The sequence below is a fragment of the Cricetulus griseus genome, chromosome 3, assembly GCF_003668045.3.
Source record: "Cricetulus griseus strain 17A/GY chromosome 3, alternate assembly CriGri-PICRH-1.0, whole genome shotgun sequence".
Taxonomy (NCBI): Eukaryota; Metazoa; Chordata; class Mammalia; order Rodentia; family Cricetidae; genus Cricetulus; species Cricetulus griseus.
The window spans coordinates 202749063-202770901 of record NC_048596.1 but is presented as its reverse complement, the minus strand read 5'-3'; the positions used below and the strand labels follow the sequence as shown (position 1 = coordinate 202770901).

General features: G+C 46.0%; 1 protein-coding gene across 1 annotated transcript in view; it reads right to left on the bottom strand.

The window, feature by feature from the left end:
- Nucleotides 1–13092: 13092 nt before the first annotated feature.
- Map3k21 (mitogen-activated protein kinase kinase kinase 21) overlaps nt 13093–21839 on the bottom strand; it is a 39925-nt gene continuing 31178 nt past the window's right edge. Inside the window, exons 7-10 of the mRNA XM_027404800.2 lie at nt 21155–21305; nt 20011–20108; nt 17787–18545; nt 13093–16093 (exon numbers count right to left, since the gene is read on the bottom strand). Coding sequence (XP_027260601.1) covers nt 15720–16093; nt 17787–18545; nt 20011–20108; nt 21155–21305 — 1382 coding nt within the window. The 3' untranslated portion in view covers nt 13093–15719. The remainder of the gene's footprint in view (nt 16094–17786; nt 18546–20010; nt 20109–21154; nt 21306–21839) is intronic.

Here is a 21839-nt window from a genome sequence, read left to right as displayed (position 1 = left end):
TATTTATCTTGGCGTACAGTTAAAGGGAATAGAGTCCATTGGGGAGAAGTCACAGTGGAGGGAGCCTGAAGCAGCCTGTCACTTGGTTTTAGCATTCAGGAATCAGGAAATTGAGCAGGAAATAGAAACAGACTCAAAGTCTGCCTCCAGTGATGCACTTCCTCCAGCAAGCCCCACCTCCTAAAGATTCCACAGTCTGTCACAACAACGCCATCAACAGGACATTGTGGAGGGGTGTTTCCCATCCAATCCTCAGCACATTTTCTCCCCAAAGATGGTTTATCCCCTCTGCTAAGATTTTCATTCTTCCAGGGCCATCTTCATGATTGTATTTTACTATACTAAAGAGCTGTTCCACTTTTAAGTTCTCTCAGTTTGTTTTCTGTATAAAGAGCCAGAAACTTGCATCTGGATAAATGAGCCTCACCCCTTTCTCCTCCCCAGCTCAGTAGCACTCCAGTCTTGCAGATGTGCTACGGGAGGCTGCTGTGTTCTTCCCAGAGCCCCATTGTGTCAAGGAAAGCTCAGGGTCTCTGTCAGGAAGGCTTGATTCCTGGGCAGGGAGAGCCGCATCTCTGCCAAGCTATCTGAAACTTTTTTCCATGCAGATTCATGCTGGGAGCTGGCTGGGGAAAAGCTGTAGGGAATCTGTCCTTGGGAAGTTCATGGCCATCTGCTGCTCATGTGTTCCAGGGAAGAGAATGAGCTGCCCACCTCAGGTATGAGAACCTGGCACCACATGGTTATCTAGCGACGGCCACCTGGTCCTCACAGGAAAAGCCCTTGCTTGCTGGGAGCAGATCCAATGGCTTGTCCTTGTCTCTCCTCACTGTGACACCTTGCCAGGCACACTGTAAAGGATGCACAGGGAACAGAAGTGTAGAGAGAAACATCCCACGTCTACAGATGCTCATGACTCACTGGAAAGCCCTGTGGGAGAACCAGCTGCTTCTATCATGGCAGCTCATGCTAGGAGTAAATGCTGTGTCCTCTAGTTGATAGCTCTGGCCCAGAACTGCCAAACCAGATGGTTATTGCTACTGAAAACAACAACAACAAAATAATAATGCAAGCATGGTGACACATGCCTGTAATCCTAGCACTGAGGAGGTACAGGTGAAAGGGTCTTGAATTTGAGACCACACTGTAGTGAGAGATCTTACTAGGTATCTGTGGTACTAACCAGGCTCATTTGGGTGTAGTCACAGGTGCGTACTTGAGCTTGTGGGATTTTGGTCTGAGAAAAAGGACAGGCTTGCTCTCTGTGGGTTCTGGTCGGGTCTTGGAGGGCAGCTGAGATTGGATGCTCGGAATGCTGACCTTGGGTTATCAGTTTCTCATGTAAGTGATTTCTCCCCCAATAAAATTAACCTACATCATCCAATCCTATGTATCATAATTTGTACCAGCACACCACACATTGTCTAAAAATAAATAAATAAATAAATAAATAAATAAATAGTTTCTTTCACCATGGGCCCTAGATATCACAGATTCATAAAGTCACATATGTGCCCATGGCATGACAGCAAGGTGAAGCTGAGGGGCAAGAGAACAAACGATGGACAGAGGTGACGGGGGGGGGGGACAGTGAGGTGTGGGATTATGCTCAACGTATATCACACATTCATGGAAATGGCCTACATAACACTGTATAATGAAAAATAAGATGGAGATTTTTAAAGAAATATATGGTACTAACTAAGAAATGGGAACACCATTGAGCTCTAAATTCAAGCAAGCCAACTATGCAAGACAGCCCTTCTGAGACAGTTGAGCACTGTCCCTGTCCTTGATACTGAAGAATTATGTTTACGTGTATTAAAACACAGACACCAGAAAGATGGCTCAGTCATTAAGACCACTTCCCAAGCACCCACATTGGTGGCTCACAACTGCCGGTAACTCCAACTCCAGGGACTCTGATGCCCTCTCCTGGCCTCTGTGGTCATCTACAAAAAAATGTGTGTGTGTGTGTGTGTGTGTGTGTGTGTGTGTGTGTGTGTGTGTGTGTTTGTGTGTGCTCGCGTGCACATGCAGTCATACACTTTTACACATACACAAATGAAAATAAAAACAAATCTAAAACAATAGAAGAATACAGATATTTTGTTACATTAGCAAAAGAATGGAAGGAGTGGCTGGGCGTTAGTGGCGTATGCCTTTAATCCCAGCACTGGGGAGGCAGAGTTCAAGGCCACCCCGGTCTCCAGAGGGAGTGCCAAGGTAGGCTCCAAAGCTACACAGAGAAACCCTGTCTCAAAAAACCAAAAAAAAAAAAAAAAAAAAAAAAAAAAAAAAAAAAGAATGGAAGGAGTGGTTCCTTCTCTAAACCAGTCTATGCTGTGCTTTAGAGAGAGTTCAGGAGCTCTCTGGCCAGTTGCATGCAGTTTCAGAAGGGATCTATCCTGAAGGAAGGGAGACATTCACAGAACTACTGTCTTGAAGCTCTTCCCCTCACCCAAGCCTGGTTTTTCTAAGCCTCTACAGTGGCCTGTCTGGTGTCACACTTGAAGCACAACCCTAATTTCTGAAATGGGCTTTCCAATAGCCCAGAGGGATGTTTTCCTAACCTCAAATAAATCAACATTTAAAAAGAGGAATGAGGCACACAAACCATTGCTTTTTGTTTTACACTCTCCTTTCACCCTGCGTGACAAAGTCCTGTTTCTTGCTCGCCCAGCATAGATTGCCCAGCATAGATTGCTGACAGGGTCCCCATAGTCGACTGTGAGTCCTCACAGGTCAGCCAGAGGTGACTGAAGCAAATTCTTCCTTTCCTGTGTGGACCCTCCATCATGGCTCTGGGGAGGTAGAGAAGGGCGCCAAGCAATTTTGAGTAGAAAATGCCTCACAGGGCAGACAACATTTACATTTTCCCCTAATGAAGTCAGCAGTGGCTGTCAGGGAAATTGTATTAGATGCTCATTAAAGAGCCAGTGCAGCTGGACTTCTCCTTCAGGGCCTAACAAATAATGGGATTTTTTTTTTTTTTTTTAGCAAGTCAGACCATAGAGTGAGAGCTTAACAGCAAGTCATTAGAGTTGCACTGGTTCAGTTAATCTGACTGCCCACCCCATGGACTTCAGCAGGGCACAAAATAGAACTTGGCACTTTTGACAAGGACAGGATCGATCCTCTCCTTTGAGTCCCAGGCAGTGAATCAATACAGTTTCAGAAGCTCTGCCACTGACCCTGGAAATTATGCCCATTTTTTTATTTCTCCTTCCACTTAATCCAAGCTTCAGTAAGAATTAGAATAGTAGGCTTTATTTGAGTTCTTACTATTACATCATTAAAGACAACGTAGATCAGGTGTCCAGATGAACCATGATGTTCTAGGATATCCCAGGGCATTGGTCCTAAATCTCTGATAACAAGATGCACTTTGTATATTAGTCAGGGGTCTCTAGAAAAACAGAAAGAACTGACTGAATATCTACTAAATTTCTTAGGTTGACTAAGAAATAGAATACAGGCTGGGCAATCTAGCCATGGCTGAGAACAGGGAGGCTATCTGGCTCACCAGCCCCAGTCTGCACTGAACACCTAGAGGATTCCTGGAGAGCTGCTGGCTTGTAGTACACATTGAAAAGCTGAAGAGACTGGGCTCCCACATCAGTGGTGCTCACAAGCAAGAGGCAAAGGCAAGCAGGAGTAAAAGAGGGCCTTCTGCCGAGAACCCAGTGTCTAGACATTGACAGCATCCTGAGGTCATATTCTGGGGCAGTGGTAAAGAATTTTGCAATGTATTCAAAGACACCAGGCAGGGAAAGAGAATGCCTTGCTTGCCTCACAGAAACTGTAGATTTCCCAACATCTCACCCTGAATTCTAAAATCTGGGAACAGTTACGCAGGAGTCACGGGGCAGGTGAAAACTTGAGATACTTTAACTTTCCCATAAGCACATGTGGCCTGGTGTGGACAAGTGATAAGGGGGCTCTTATACATGGGGGTGCACACACCTTGGGCAGTGGATATGTGCTTTCTTGCCATCACTCATGCACAAATTCCATCAAGGTTCTTATGCACATTATTGTAGAAGAATTTTGGAGAATATGCGTAGAAAGCTGGAGATTGACCATTGAGTCAATATGGCAACCAATCCAAGAGAGAGTTGTGTTGTGTTTTTGTTGAATCCCAAGGGGAGATGGTTTAACTGGTAAAGCACTTGTCCTGCAAGCATGACAACCTAGGATGATTCTCCAGAACCCTGGGGGAGAAAAAATGTGTGCACAATACTTGGTGGAAAGAAAGAAACAACCTGCTGTCACCACACAACCCCCAAAGCAAAGCTCAACTCATGCCCTGTCATCCCAGTTGGTGCTCCAAAAGCAAACCCACTAGTGAGATGACCCACTGTGACCAGCTCAGCCCAGGGTTTTTCTGCTCAATTCAGATAGAAACCATGATCCACTTGTGCCAACCAGACCCCCACAGATCCACAAAAAATTCCCCAAAACCGGGTCAAGGATGAGCCTCAACCAATGTTCCTGTGGGGTCATTTCATATTCAAACCTTCTGAGTCCTCCATAACCAGCTCTCAAATCAATCAATTAGTTTTTGCTCAACTTTTTCATGTCACTACTTTGAACTTAGTTATTAGGACCCTACCTCTAAGAGACACTTGGTAAATCAAATCCTTAAGCCCGACGTTGAAGGCTGGCTGGGGCTGGCTGGGACTGGCGGAGTCACCCAGGTTTGGAGAGCCCCCGTGTGGTGTCTCTGGAGAAGTACCAACCTTCCCAGCTCTGCTGACAACCAAAGTTGTTTCTGTCCGTCTCGTCTCCATGCTTTACTTCCACAGCTTTTCCATTCACAGTGCCCATTCCTGAGGATCCTGTTAAAATTCTTACAGCGCTGGCTGCAAAATGTGCTCCCTACCTCTCGCATTGACAGGCAGTCTGTTTTCACTAGAACTGTATTTGGTCTTTCCAGTTGTTCTTGTCCAAGAATGAAATGCCAATATGGCCCAGCACAGAGCCACCAGGAGCTGTGGACTCCCACATCACCAGCATTGGGGGGAGCATTGCTAGTATGTAGAATCCACTGGGCTTTGTTAAGCGGTAGGATGAAGAGAACGCTGGGGAGAGAGGTAGAGAGGCTCCATGAGGAGATGCCATGGAGTGGAGGAAGGAGTAACAGGTCCGGACCCTTCTCCGGTACTATAAGACCATGTGGAAATACTTAGATTAATAGAAATTGGTTGATAATTAAGACAGAGCTAGCCAATAAGAAGCCCTAGCTACCATCCAACAATTTTATAATTAATGTAGCATCCGTGTGTTTATTTGGGACTGAAGTGGTTGTGGGACCAGGTGGAACAGAAACCACCATCTTCACTTGATGGCATCTAGAATCAGCTGCAAGATGAGCCTCTGGATATATCTGTGAGGGTGTTCCCAGGATGGATTGACTGAGGAGAAAAGAACCAGAGTGGGCAGCATCTTCCAGCAGTAGCCTAGATACAAAGAAGTCTGAGGGGAAATCAGTGCTGCCTGCAGGTCTTTATGTCTTGTTACCAAGTGCATCCAACTTGTTGCTGTTGCTGCCACTCTTTCCTGACAGCAGAACCCTACTTCTTTGGTCTTCCAACATGGACTGAAGACAGTGGCTCTCCACGATCCTCTAGGCTTTCAGGACAGATTGGGACTACTGAGGTGAGGCACCCAGACATCTGGTCTGAGCAGCTACTGGGTTCACAACTTCTCCAGTATGTAGACTACGCAGCCCGTATCATGCAAGCCACTCTAATAAATCTCCTTTGTAATATACATTCACTCTCTCAGTTATGTTCCTCCAGAGAACTCCAACTAATACAAGTGGGTTACAGTACCCAGCACTTCCTTTAGGGAGATTACAGTTGCCTATGAGATGAAACAGTGGGTATACATATAGACACCCTTTGTCAAGCACAGACCACCAACTCCTTTGTTCAATGGCTGTGGAGTTACAGACTGAAGGCTTGGTTGTCCCTGTGATCTCCTTTCCCCCTTTCTTCCATTCCGTCTGTTACTTTTGTCTTCACACAATAAGCCTTGCTTCACTGGAACCCTGGGAACACCTTCTTCTTGAATGAAGGTCATCTTTTCTGCCCTTGGGTTACAGGAGCCATTGTAGCCTCTATGTAGTATGACTGTTGAAATCCACCTGCAGTTGCATCTGAGCACAAAGAGGGAGAAGTTTTTTTTTTTTAATCTATTGTCCATAAACCTGTTGGTAATTACTCAGCTTCCAGACCCCAGCACAAATCAGCCGCCAGGGCAAGCCCATGCAAAGCAGCTTTGGGGTGTTAATTGTAGCATCTCTCTCTCTCTCTCCCACTGGAACCATCCCCAGTAAATTGTGTGATTAGATGAAACTGTCAGTAGACTTTCCTTACCATGTTTTTTCTTGTTGAAAAAGTACTGAGCTTCATCTGGGTATCACCATGGAGAAGTGATGGCCTCTGAGTGGCATTGGGGATACAATACTTAGGAATCTAAGATGATCTCTGCTTCTAAAGTCAGAAATTACAGCAAAGAGAAGCAGTCTATAAGCGAAAGTGAAGATATGGGTGGCATGCCAGCAGGTATCAGTTGCAAATAGAATCTTGCTTTGGGTAGGACCCTGTGTCCACATCCCCCTCTCAGTGTGGGGCCCCCATCTGACTTGAACCTATATAGGCTCTATGCATGTGGCCACAGTCTCTATGAGTTCTTAAATGCATCAACCTTGTTGTGTCTGGAAGATTGTTTCCTTGGAGCCACCAACCACCTCCAGCCTTTTTAATCTTTCTGTCTCTTCTGCTTAAATCCCTGAACCTTAGGGGACGGGCTTTGATGAATACATCCCACTTAGGAATGAGTGTTTCAAAGTCTCCCACTCTCTGCACACTGTCCAGTTATGGGTCCCTACAATAATTTCCATCTACAGCAAGAAGAGGCTTCTTTGATGAGGGTTGAGCGAGGCACTGACCTAAGGGTATATGGATGTGTCGTTAGGAGTCATTTTATTGCTATGTTTCTTTAGCAGAATGATAGTAACAGGTTTCCCCCTGTGCACGTGCCCTATGTAGTCTCAGGTTCTTGGCCACTTTAACAGCTTCAGGAATGGGTTCTAGTTCATGAAGTGGGCTTTAAGTCCAATCAAAAAGTGATTGGTCACCCATGTAAAATTGTTTCACTGTTGCACCAGTATATCTTGCATGCAGGTCTCTGTTTTGCTTGCATGGTTTGTATCTGGATGATAATAATTGTTATCTTTCTCCTCTAATGGCATGCAGAGTGCCTTCACACCACGAATTCTAGTAAGTGTGGGGAAGCTTCTAGCTGGGCACCAGCTTGACTTTTCCATATTCAATGCCATAAGTAAATGCTGTCTTCAGTACTAGAGTCTTACCATCAGGTAGTGGAGCACAACCAATAGCCTTGGTAATGGCCTGTGATGTTTGGAAGAGTGTCCGTGGGATCCTTTTGGCCAACAGCTCCTCAAGATGTAACCAGTTCCTGGCACTGGAGGCTTTGCTTGGTGGCACTGCCATGAACAATAAAGCCAGCTCAATCAGATACTGGTGGTGTGGCCCTGGCTGCAGGGCACTGAGAAACACGCAGTCTGAATTCAGTGAAATACCCCATTTAAATGTGAAGTCTAATGAGTTTGGGCACATAGATGCATCCATACAAGCATGATCAAAATATGCTTCTCCTAGTCAAACCCTAGACCACATCCAGCCACAGGTGACTCAGATGATGCTGTAACTCCCTTCCTGAAGGCCAAGCCCAGAGAGTGCTTTTCTCTGCATGTACTCTGTCCCCGCTGTTGTTGCTTATAAGGGCAGTTGGTGTCTTCCCCTCCTAGCAAGTGTGCGTGTATCTCCTTTATTTGTCATCTTGTAGCAGCTGGCTCCACTAGACTAGCGGAAGTGAGTGTGCACAGTCTTCTCTTGTTAGTGACCTGGGGCTCCCAGACCCAGTCTCTCATGTTAACTAACCTGACACTGCAGGTTTAGTGTAATTGCTCATCTTCGGATAGAGGCAGTTCTCTTCTTTCCTAATTTGTTCCAATTTTGATATTATATACATAAATTGTCAAAACGGAAGAGAAACAAGAGAGAGAAAAATACATCTTCAAGGATAAGAAGGGATTTGGAAATGAAGGGGTTAAAAGCTGGGCTGCAGAACCACAGGTGGTCCTGAGAGAGAAGGGGACAGAGAGTTCTAGGCCTGGTCCTTATTGACCAGGTGCTTGGAACATATCCATAAGCCTCTTGTCCTGTGTATATTTAAGTCATGCAACAAAGGAGTTTAAGTGCAGCTTCAAAAACTGTGTACCTCAGGGTGGGGGCATAGATCAGTTGGTAAAGTGCTTGCCTTGGACACACAGGGACCTGAATTCATTCCCCAGAATCTACACTTCAAAACCCAAGCCTGGTGATGCAAGCTTGTAATCCCAGAGAGGCGGAGACAAGTGCAGTTCTGGGGTTTGCTGGTCAGCCAGGCTAGCCCTGCTTGAGTTCCAGGCCAATGAGAGCCCTGTTGCAAAAACCAAGATGATGTCTCCAGACAAACAAACACTGAGGTTGTCCTTGGACCTCACACATGTGTACATACCAACACATAAACTCTCTCTCTTTCCCCTACCCCCTTTTCCTCTATGCGCCCCCCCAACTCACCCCATTGTTTCTGTTCCTCTAGAGAACCCTGATGTGGATAGGGGCATTTTGAGCAAGTGTCTGAGGAGGGGTAGCTTGTTCTACTTGAGACACTTTGGGTTACTTCTTCCTAAACTGAGCACAAACTCTGGAGACCTGACCTCACCTGCTGTTGTACACCTCCACTTGTATCTGTTTGCTGCAGATGCACAGCTGAGCTCTGCATGTGAGAGCAGAAATCCCTGCACACGTGCTGCTCCTTCCCAACTCCTGTAGTTTTGCTTCTAAGGGTGATTGTGACTTTTCTCCACACAAGTCCTTTTGCTCCTTTATCACGTGTATTTAGTGCCACCTCGTGGACAGGAAGCAGAAAGCCCAACACAAAAGCGATTTCCACATTTGCAAAGTTGAGTCTGATTGAGTAGAAACCAACACTACCATGTCCATGGGCTCGCATCACCCTTGCATTCCACACAGCGCTGCTTATTCCAGAGGGAGACCCGGATGCTGAGCTCCGTGTCAATGAAGCACACCCAGGTGCTCCCCAACAGCCAGAGTCTCTGTCGTATCTGCTTACTGTCTCCTGCTACTGGGCAAATTGTGGTGAGCTGGGACAACATGTTTGTCAGAGGCCTCAGATCATCAAGAGCTTGAATAGTATGGGGGCCTGACCAAACACTCAGTGTGTGTAAGCCAACGGTGGCTAAGGCCAGCACTGTTTCCTTTCTGTTCACCCACCCTTTCTGTTCATGTGATTGAGCACATGGGTCCCAGCTATTGGTGCTGTTTTGGGAGATCATGGAGCCTTCCAGACATGGACACAGCTGGCAGATGTAGGCCACTGGAGGCAGGTGTTGAGTCTTTTCATCTTGACTCTGCTTCCTTCTACTGCCCTGATGCCCAGAATCTCCAAGCTTGCTCTGGCACAAGTTGAGCCACAGTGGTCCTATACCCTCCTTTATCCAAAAGGACCACATCCCTCATTGGGACAAACAAGAACCTCTCCCTTGGGATGCTTCAATTGTTCACAGTGACAAAGTATTGAATAGCCACACGCTTGGGTTTTAGGATCAAGGATGCCATTCTACATTTCAGGAGGATGAAGAAGGGGAGTCGGGTCACAGTTCCATGTTCTGGGTTGGCATCAGCCCTTGGCATTTGGGTGTTAAGTGGAACTCAATGGGGCTGCTTTAAAGGAAACAGTTCAGGTTGGGATTGGAAGTGTGTGTGTGTGTGTGTGTGTGTGTGTGTGTGTGTGTGTGTGTGTGATTGTGTGTGTGCGCGTGCGCGCGCGCCTCCAGGGACTGATGGGATTCTCAGACAGTGGCTTTTCATCTTGCCCTTGCTCCTGATGAAGTATCTAAGAAGCTCAATGTGACCCTTTCCTATTGTCTGGGTCTTTTCTGCTTATGAACCTTCCTTCTGGAACTGCCCTGGAGGAAGATGACATACTCTGTAGTGATACACTGTCCCTCCCTTTAGCTGTCTGACTATTGAAACTATAGACCCTTAGAAAATTAAGTTTCCACCCAGGGGTCTCAAGCCAGGGAGGCACCAGCCAGAGTGGGAAAGTTCATCACCCCTAAAGAGCTTTCACACAGTTTTAGTAATTTGTCAGACCGCCTTGCAGGAGATCCTGGAGCCCAGACATTGGTGGGGCAATAATAAGTAAGACAACATTTTGAGCAGGACTCCTTAGCTATACACATCTGTTGGATTTTTAAAAGCCTGAACCTCTTGTCAGTGTCCTGAAGACGGGCTTGGGGGTCACTTTACCTCTTCTTTATTTGCTCCTCTTCTCAATGTGGCCACAGTGACTAAGTCCCCTTCCCTGCTTTCCATTAATTTGTCTCTATAATAGGTGAATTGAGGAAGGGTGGCCGAGTCTGGCCAGGGCAGTCAGGGCCATCCTTTCCCCTCGCACCACCTGTAAGTATCATTTCCATTCTGTCCCATTCTCCTCCCCTTGCTGAAAGAGCTGGAGACATTTCCTTCTGATCTACCTTGCACATAACTCTCATGTTGCCAACAGGACACTGCTGTGGGCTGGCCTCACTCACGTGCTGAGCTTAGCCTCCAGCACTGCGGCAAGTGTCCACTGCTGGATGTGTGTGCTCACAGAGACAAATAGAGACCTCTGAGGTGGGTCCAACTCAGTTTTAATAGTATTTTGTAAGATGTGATTAGGACATGGACACACATAGAATAACAACCATGTCAGGGCACAGAATGAAGAAAGCCCATCTAGGCTCATCCAACAAATGCTTGCTCTGTAGGCACAGGGTCCTGACTTCAATTACCAGCCCCCACATCACATAAAGCTGGGCACAGCAGTGCCTGCCTGGTCAGTGCTGGAGAAGTAGAGAGAGGATCTCTGGGGCTCACTGGTCAGCCAAGTCAGCTGAATCAGAGAGTCTCAAGTTCAGTGAAAGAGGCTCTGGTTCAAAAACAAACAAACAAACAAACAAACAAACAAACAAATAAAGTAGAGAGAGAGACCAGAAAGACTTAACATTGAGCTTTGGCCTCCACACATGTGCATACATTCACATGACCCTACACATACAGGGATGGGGGTGGGGGGGAGAACTATCTGCAAGCCAACGAGAGAAGCCTCTAATGATACAAACTACTCCACCTTGACCTTCCAACATGAGCTGTAACCTCCATTCTTCCCTGGGTCTGCAGCCTGCCCAGCAGAACTCAGACTTGGCAGACTCAGCTATATCATAAGCCAATTTCCTAGAAACTTTTCTATTTAGTGTCTATCCAATGGCCTCCTCTCTATGGACAATTTTCTCTAAAAATGCATACTCTAATTTAAAGCCAAACCTACTGCCAGGTTCCCAAGGCCACATTCAGAGGCCTCCAGGCTCCAAGAAGGGTTCACATTGCTTTCTTTGAACTGTCCTTGGATGAGCTTATTAACAGTAACATTTCTTTTTGTTTTTTTTTGTTTGTTTTACCCTCTTTTTATTAATTTATTTTTTACATTCCAATCCCAGTTCTCCCTCCCTCCTTTTCTTCCAGTCCCCCCACACCCCCCTCCTCCCATCTGCTCCACAGAGAGGGTAAGGCCTCTTATAGAAAGTCTACTAAGTCTGCCCCATCATCTAGTTAACAGTAACATTTACTGAAAACCAACTAATAATCAGAAGACTCCTCCTCCCCCATGGTTTGGACATACCAGCTGGAGGCTGAGAAGCAGGCTGGATTGAAATGCAGCAATTTACCTGCTCTCCCTAAGGCTTGGCTGGCTTCTTTATCAGTAAGGTGGAAAGTGTCCACTCAGTGACCCTACAGGGAGTTCTGGAACAATGATGTCTCTATGCTTTGTTTTCAGTACTGTAGGTCTCTGGCTCTCATTCCAGGTGGGTTTTGTTTGTTTGTTTGTTTTTGTTTTGTTTTTTGTTTTTTGTTTTGTTTTTTTCTGAGAAGATGGGTGGATGGCTTTAGGGGAAGATCTAAAGTTGGCATTTTATCTAAGCAATTTGGGGCTGGGTGAAAATAAAAGTGTGTCCCCGTTCAGAAGTGGACTAGTTACTGTGTATTACTGTAATAAAACACCATGATCAAAAGCAACTCGGGAGAGGGAAGGATTTGTTTGGATCACATCCCAGTCACAGCCTGTCATGGAGGGAAGTCGGGGCAGGGACTCAAGCAGGAACCTGGAGGCAGGAACTGAAGCAGAGGTCATGGAGGAGTGCTGCTTAGTGGGTCTCTGGGGCTTGCTCGGCCTGATTAATCTTATAACACCCAGGGCCACCTGACTACACTGGGCTAGGTCCTCCCACATCAATCGTTAATCAAGAAAATGCCCCACAATTTGCCTACAGGAAGTATGGTGGAGGCATCGTCTCCTTCCTCTGAACTGAGGTTCCTCTTCCCAGATGACACCAGCTTGTGTCACATTAACAAAATATTAACTGGCCAAGAGTGATTAGAAGTCCAAGTTGTTGGCTATGGAGTATTAGAATCAAGACGGCCATACATGTGGAGGCACCCTGGGTGTAGCTGTTACTTTCTTTTTAAATTTGAGAAGTGTGTGTGTGTGTGTGTGTGTGTGTGTGTGTGTGTGTGTGTGTGTGTGTGTGTGCATAGGTGTGTGTGTGTGTGTGTGTGTGTGTGTGTGTGTGTGTAAACCAGAAGTGAACCTTAAGTGTTATTCCTCAGGAGCCACCCCCTTGCTTTTTGACACAAGGTTTCTCATTGGCCTGGAGCTTGCTAGACTAGCTGGCCATCAAGCTACAGTGATTGGCCTCTCTCCACCTCCTAGTGGGGCCACATGTGCACACCACCTGACTTGCTGTTTTGCAAGGGTCTTGGGTGTGGAACTCAGGTCTCCACGTATACACAGCAAGCACTCACCTCCTTCATGTTTTCCTCACTGAATACAAAGCAAACCACTGTAACCACTTAGGAGGAGATCAAAGCCATGAAGCAAACAGACAAGCTATAAAAGGTTTATTAAAAAACAGACAACATATGTAAACATTTTTATCAGCCACAGGCCTCTGAATACAATGTACCAGGCCCTGACTGTTAGTCTCTGCAGTGGGAGGGTAAAGCTCAATATGGATTAACAGGAACCAGATTAAATGATCTTTCAGTGCTCTAAGGTCTATAGAAAATGAACAGCCAGGTTCTGCTAGGTGTGTAGCAAGCACAGAGAATCAGAGGTGTGTTGGGATCTCAGTGAAGGCAACACTCAGCAAGAGTGAGTCAGACTGAGTCCTTATATTGAAATTATCGTTTTAGCACAGCTTCATTTCTAAGTTCATCAGAGTTGAGCAAAATGAAGAGAAAGGAGGCTGGATCACAGAGTGAGAGAGGACATAGTGGATAGACAAACACATCTAGCATGTCCAATTCTACCCTCTCCATCACAAACACATGCTCCATGGGATGCTGCAACAGGAGCAAAGATAAACATAATATTTCTATATTTTCTCTCCACGAATGGGTATTGGGGCATTTCTTTTACTTTCAGCTTCCCTTCAATTGATTGATTGAAAGGAAGAAGCCAACTGGCCTGTCCAATGTGACAAATGATAAGCAAACCACATCCCTATTACAGCATTTCATAACAACAGAAAAGAAGCAAAATCGGACAGCAGAAAACAACACAGTGAGTCTGGTGAAAGCCTGAGATTTTGCTTCAAGCTACCAAAGCCTTCTGCTTAGAGATGGCAATGAGATCTTCCCTGCAGGTCACCTGCAGACAAACCTGTATATGCCTCAGATGCCACACACCCAATTTATTGCCCTTTAAATCTCCGCCATTATTTGATAAGCCAACATACAACTTTAAAAAAAAAAAAAAACACCAAGGGTTATTGATAATTTAGTTTCCTACTGGGTGTCACACTTTAAATAGCTACTGCCTGTCTCAAAAATAAGTAGGTTCTGGTGACAGAAGGGATCAGAGTAGTCACAAGACCCAGGTGAAGTCACCAAGCTCCCGAGGAGACACCCCATCTCAACAATGCGGCACTCTGATTTGTGAAATTATGAAAATGACCCATAGTCATTCTAACCCCACCTGCTAGCCAGAGACACATTTTACATGTGCTTCCAGAAGTTGTCTGTGTCTTCCTGCCATGCCTGCTCACCCCCCACAGAGGCCTGAGTTTACTCAGAGTTAAATGAAATATGAAATGGCTCAGGGCGGACCCCACCCCCACCCCAGTCCTGCTGTCTCCTGTGCTGTCAGTGTTGTTAGTGCTGGGAAAACTGCAGGCTCAAAGAAAAATAAAATCACACAACATTTATGTCCACAGGACATAGGCTCTTCAAACACAGCCAGCTAGTCATGGGTAATTTAATTTTTAAAGACTCTACTATAGCATGAAGAAATTTCCCACCTTGACTAGTGAAGGAAGAGGCATTTCTCCAGGGAAACCTACAGAGCAGCCTTGTGCAGGGCACAAAATGTGATGATGGTCAAATATTAATGCCTGATCTCAGATGACACTTGGCGATTACTGCTAAGGTCTGACTCTGAAACATCCACCATATGCTCACATTTGGTCCCCAAGTAGTGGTGCTATTTAGAGAGGTTATAGAAACAGGGGAACGAAATTCAATGAGGGTGTGCCCTTGACTACATCTTGCCCTGGTCTCTTCCCATAGTCCCCTTTCTCTGTTTCCTGTTCACCATGATGTAAGCCACCCGACCAGGTCCTCCTCAAGGTTGGACTGAACCCTTTGAAACCACGAGCAAAACAAATGATTCCTCCCCTTTAAGTTGTTCTCAGGTATTTTGGCCTCATGACACAAAAATAGCAATATAGTCATATTCAATAAAACTTTAAAAATATTTTGACTTTTAATTATGTGCATGTGTGTGTCTTGTCTGTGTGGCAGCATGTGCATGTGAGTTCAGGTGCCGTGGAAGTCAGGAGAGGGCATTGGATATCCTAGAACTGAAATCACAGGCAGTTGTGAGCCATCTGACATGGGTGCTAGGGACTGAACTTGGGTCCTCCAAAAGAGCTATATGCATGCTTTACTGTTGAGCCATCTCTCCAGGCCTCAATAAAACTTTCATAAGTTACATTCAGTAAAACGGGAGTCAACTGGACAGACTCCCACATTACAAGGTTACTGCTTTCTCTGGGTATTTTAAACAGGACTCTGAATTAACTCCAATCAATAGGACCTTTTACCCACTCTATAAATAAATATCTTCACTTTCTAACATCACATTTTTATTGCCAAGACATGAATAGCTATTTCTTAGCTTTCTGTTGTACAAAAACAAACAAAAAGCCAAAAGGACAAGAAAAATGATGAAGGAAGGAAGCAAAGATTGTTAGTTGGTCATTGCAGTTTTGCCATGTGTTCATGCGCAGAACATACATGAGAACTGATCCTGCCTCAGCTGGCTGAACTTCCGTATATTTCAAGTCACTGGGTAACTAACATTCAGTGGACATAATATGGACAGCCAACAGCAGTCACTGGTTTACCTCAGAGTCAGCATCCCCCACTAGCATCATGGGCCACAGTTGGAAACACAGCACAAAGGCACACAGTGCCTCCATGTGTCCACCTCAAATGTTAGCACTGGGAAAGCAAAGGCACTCAGGTCAGAAAGTCTTTCTCCAAGGCATAGATGGACGGTTGGCACGTCACGCTCTTCACTCTACACAAGGGCACGGCACAGTCCTTGCTCTGACCTTCCACATTGGCATCCAACAAAGAAGGTGCCTGGAACCTGCTTCTCTCCTGGGCACTGAGGAGACAGGCAAGGGCTGGTACTGCATGTTCCATGTCACAGGCCCAGGTAGGTGGGGATGTTGTCCTCAATGAAGCAGTGTGTGGGCTTTGTGGCAGGACGGGGCATGCCTGACGATTGGCCAGAACACTTTGGGGTTGCTCAGGAGAGTCCTGGCTTGCCAGCTCACTGTGAGGACCAGGTGAGGAAGAGTGTGGTAGCTCAGAGTCTCCAGGGGCACCTGTGGGTGAAGAAAGACAGTCAGACAGACAGACAGAGCGCAATGAGAAGACTCTGAAGTAATGAGTGAAGGGAAGGATGATAACTATTCAACTAGATGATGGGGTTTCCTAGAGTTCCAACACTATAATTACAAACCTCTCACAGCCACTGGGGTATGCTTTCCTTAGTGAAAATATGCCATTAGAACAGAAAGAGTATTTTACCCTAAGAAATTCCTCCAGCCATTTCACCCAGCCTCCCTGTAGCTAGGATGTCACACATAAGTCACCATGCCTGGCTCAAATAGCTTTCCATAGTCATAGCTTCAGAGAATACTTGTATGATATTAATGTAACTAATCACAGCATACCTGTGCACTTTATTTCTACCATACTTCTAACCACAGGAGAGGTGATGTAAAGCTGTTAGTAGAAAAACATGTTATAGTGATGTGACCAAGGCCACAGACAGCAAACCTGAGCACAAACCTCTACATAGTTAACTGTGACATCACCATGACCTGTGCATGTGCCCCCCCACCACACACACACACACACACACACACACACACACACACACACACACACGGTCAACCCCAGACAAATCCACCTATTTTCAGAGACAGGGTCTCTCAATGACCTGGAATTCACTGACTTGGCTAGACTGGTTGGCCAGCAAGCCCCAGACATCTGCCTGTTTCCCCCATCAATGCTGGGATTACAGGTCTGCTCCACCACACCTAGCCTTTTAATGTGGATTCTGGAATTGAATTCAGGGCTGCAATGTATGTATAACAAGCTTTTTACTCACTGAACCATCTCCCCAGCCCTAGAAATGGGAATCCTTACAGGTGGTTAAGTCAAAATAAATTCACTTGGGCAGGCCCCAATGTAGTCTGATTATGGGCCTTATAGGATCCAGACAAACACACCCAGAAGAACCACCACATCAGGACACTGCGAGAGGGTGTAAGCAAGCCCAGGGGAGAGGCCTAAGGAAGACCCAGCCCTGCCCACGCCTTTGCCTTGAACTTCCACCTTCAGCACAGTGGGGAAATAGAGTCTAGTGGTTAAGCCACTCTGGCTGCAGCTTTGCTATATACCAACTACCAATCACACAGAAATGACAAGGACTTTAGTCCCAACACCACCACAGCATGTGACCAAGGAGTATCTCAGAGAGGCTGAAGATAGCTTTTGGTTAGCATTAGGGTTCAAGGGTTAGGATTAGGGTTTGGAGTTCAGGATTGGAGGCAGGGTTTAGTGGCTAGGATTAGAATTAGGATTGGTGTTTAAAGTTAAAGGTTGGTATTTAGGATGAGTGTTGAAGGTTATGGTCGAGTGCTTAGGGTTAGGGTTAAATATTTAGGGTTAGAGTTAGGTGTTTAGTGCTAGAGAGAGTGGTTTAGGGCTAGAGCTAGAAGACTGTGGTTTGGAACCATGGTCTACTTGCTGGAATTTGGACTTATGACCCATCTTTGTCCCCAGAGTTTGATGTGTCATTCATCACATAATTTGTACTTATATGATCTTATAATCTGAAGTTGCTAGATCCCAATCAAGCCTCTTCTCAGAATCTAGATCCTAGTGATATTAAAATTACAACAATGAAAGATAACACTCAAGATCCCACTAAAAGGAAACCCCGTCCAATCCATACTCCTCTACTTCCTGCAATGCCATCTGAACTGTTACCCAACTGCTGCCACCTACTTTGAGGCTGGAAAGGAGTTTCTTTGGATCCCATCCATGAGTGATGGCATTCCTTGCCTCCTACAGGGGCACAGGCTGGCAGGTTTTCCCCTGTTTGCCCCAGGAGGGCAAGTGACATGCTTTTCAACACACCATAGTCATTCTTAAGTCTTGGTTCAGGGATGAGTTCACAGTTGCTTTCTGGGGTGGCAGAACAGGGTTCTGGAGTGAGCATCATGGGACCACAAGAGATCCTTGTGCTCCCGAAAGAAGGCTTCTCCTCAGCAGCAGGCAGCAAGCACTTCGTGGAGAGAGAAGACTTTGAGAAAAGGCTCGTGGCACTTGGCGGCAGGAGAGAGGGGTCATCACTAGGTACCCTGCCTGCAGGTGGCTGTCTCAGAGGTGGACTAGTACTTGCTTGGCACCCGGAGACCCACTGAAGAGTGTCCTCTCTCTTCTTTTCCTCCTTGGGTGATGGTTTTTGGGGAGCCTGGGCTCCACGTAGTTTCCTGACATCCTGTCCCAAAGCCAGTGATGCCAGCAGCACCCCACACTCACACAATGCAGACTCTGTTTTCTTTCTCAGCGTGGGTGCACCAACACTGTTCACTGGGGAGGCTTTAGAGGGTCCCTCCTCGAGACTCTCAGCCTCTCTTGGGTGCTCTTTCTGGCTGTCTTTGCAAAGAGGTAGACCAACATAGGCTTGGCCAGGGAACTTCATTTGCTTTGGTTTTCTATGTTCTAATCCGTCAGGGACAAGTTTCAGCTCTTCACAAGATCCTAAACAAAGGTTCAAATGTAAACATTGCAGAACTATTGCATAGCAAACCCTGCCATTCAAACTGTGTACAAGCACTCTAAAATCCATGAAACATCAAAATATAAACAGAAGCATCAAGATATATGACAGAAGCAGAAGATACAAATACACACACCACCACCACCACATTTTAAACCAAAGCATGCATTCAGTGGGAAAGCTCTGGTGGGAAGAGTCCAGAGCCCTGGGATGCAGGTACCCACAGGCTGTGTGGAAGTCACTGATGCTTCCGGTCCTTCAGGAAAGTGTTTCTCATCAGCACTGATGACAGAAATTAGTGTGGAGACAGAAGAACCAAGATATAAACACACACACAACATACACACGGCTGCACAAAATGTGTACATTTCATTGCTTCATTAAAGTGCACAGCCCTTGTCCACTGCTCACTTTGCACACCAGACTGCTACACAGCACTTCAAGGGTTCTCAAGCATAACACCCAAACAAGTGGCAACTAGCAGACCATAGATAACCCACGTTCTTGCTTGACCTGGCACAAAATCGAAAGCCCTGTGGTGCAGCCAGAAGACTGCATTGTGACAGACTTGTCCCAAAGCTGGAGCTAGTGCAATAGAGGGACAAGGAAGTGAAACTCCAAAGAGGTTGACGCTCCATGGAGGTCACCAAGAGCACTGGCTAAGGAGAAGGGTGAAGCGCTCATGTATGCAGGAGGCAACATGGGTTGGGCTCCAAGGTAAGACACCACAGAGCTGCCTTGTTTCCCAGAGAGGTGTTCTCTAACACGTAAGCCCACTCTCATCAAGATAGCCATTCTCTTCTAGACAGTCAGCAGGGCACTGGCTTCTCTTTGCACAAGCCAGCACTTCCCATGGGCACCTCTGCTCATGCAGCCCCTTTTCCTCTGCTGACTTCCCCTTCCATCACCGTTCACCAAATCCCTTGCTTGTTAAAAAGGGCCCCTCAAGAGGAGGGGACATGATGGTGAACACAGAACCCAGAACACACTCAAGGCACACACTTCCAGAATTGCTGAAACATTTTGATTTTCTCACAGTATGAAAAGGTTGTTGTAAACACGTGGGTATGAAAGACCACCTCTTTTAACTACCAACCATCCTTGAAGGTTTTCAATGGCTTTACCTCTTGAACTCAATCTATACTGAATATAGCCCAGCTCATCCTTAATCAAGCCAACTCCTATGCTAAACTCACCTGGTCTATATGGTTAAGTGGTATATTGGTTTTTCTGGTAAGACACAGAGCTATGCGCTCCATCTCCCCCCCAAACACGTGGAGCCCATTTCCTTAGTGCCATGAAGTCTAGATGCAAAATAAATAACCTCTGGACTTAAGTAAAGCTTTAAAGGACCTGCTGTCACCCTGTCAATGACCTTAAGGGCCATGTGAGATGATTCATGGCCCCCAAATCTAAGAACACCCCAGTTTCCTGAGACATGGTTACCTGGTTGGTCCACAAACAATGAAGCCAATGGCATGGTTTTCTGACTTTTTATTAAAAGAGACGACCAAGGGCTGTTGCCATCTGAGAGAGGCCTGACCCTAGGAGAGAAAGACATTTGTGTTCACATAATGGAACCGCAGGATACTCAATATATTTTCTGGCATGTATATGTGGTGTGTGTGTGTGTGTGTGTGTGTGTGTGTGTGTGTGTGTGTGTGTCTGTGTGCGTGTGTGTGTGTGCGCGCGCGCGTGCATGCGCGTGCATGTGCGTGCATGCATGGTTGCTTATATGTGGTGCATATATGGGTTTTATGTTTGTACTGCTGCAACTGTGTGCACCTGCATATGAAGGGAAGAAGTTGATGTTGTATGTCTTCCTCAATTGCTCTCTGGATTTATTATCTCGAGGCAGGGTCTCTCACCCATTCTGGCTAGCATAACAAGCCTGTTTGCCCTAGAGATCTGTAGTCTTCCTCTTGTGGGTCTAAGATTACAGGCAGCTGCCACGCCTGCCAACTTTTACATGAGAACTGGAGATGAACTCGGGTCCTTCAGCTTGCCAGATAGCACTTTACCCACAGAGTGTCTCAGCCCAGAAGAAATATTTTTAGAGATGCAAAAAGAGTACCTTTGTGCTTTTGAATTTTGAAGACCTAACAGAGTACAAATACAATTTTTAAAATATATTTTAGATTCATTTATTTACTTATATGTTTGAGTACTTTGCCTAAACGTATGCATGCAAATCACATGCATCTCTGGTTCCCACAGCAGTCAGAAGAGGGTGATGGGTCCCCTGGAACTGGAGTTAGGGGTGGTTGTGAACCATCAAGTTGGTGCTGGGAATCAAACTCGAGTCTTCTTCAGGACTGAGCAATCTCTCCGGTCCCACCCCTGTCACCCCCGCCACACACACACACAAATCATGAAATGATACATAAAGATGTCAGATTATTTACTGAACTAATTATCATTGCATAAGCCAGTTCAACACACTGCAGAGCACTAAGTTACTATCCAGATGTCTCTGCATCAATCTAATGGCTTCCTGAGAGGCAGGCTGAGCACCAGGCCAAGCAGCACTGCCAGCACAATAGTGTTACTACCCCAATGTGAGCCATGTGCCCTCTTCACACCCACGTACCGCTCTCGGCCCTCTGGTCTTTCTTTCGCTTGAATGGAGCTTGGTCCCCATGTACAGCCTTTTTTCTTGAAATTCCTTTTCACATCTTCAAAGTCTTCTTGTCGGAAGACCACATTCCGTCCCCAGGTTTTATTGCTCTCCTCCGAAGTCACTAATGGAGAACCACTGTTACATATGATTTTACTAAAAAGTCCAAGAATCCAGTCAGGTGCCTGGTAGAACAGTGAGAACAACTCATTCACCCAGCTTGGAAAACTGCTTTTTGTAGTCATAAAAAATAAAAAGTGGAAAAAAGACTAGAGAAAGGGAATGACCTGAAAGTTTAGAGATGGTGGAATCCCCAGAAGGTCACCGGTGGGAGCATGTCTCAAAGGTGGCAATAGCTGAGTACCTACACCCACGGCTATTCTCCATCCTCCACATATGCTCCGTGGCACACGTGTGCAGGCACTTGAATACACATGTGGACACATGTTGTACACATACAGAGAGGGTTTTTTTTTTTTAATTACAAATCATACATTCCTATTTAAAACTGTGTGACTAGCATTGGGCATGGCAGTGCATGTCTGTAATCCCAGCACGAAGGAAGCAGAAAGAGAGATGGATCTCTGTGAGTTCAAGGCCAGCCTGGTCTACAATAAAGGTAAAATGAAAGTTTTTAGCCACATGTGTACATGGAAGG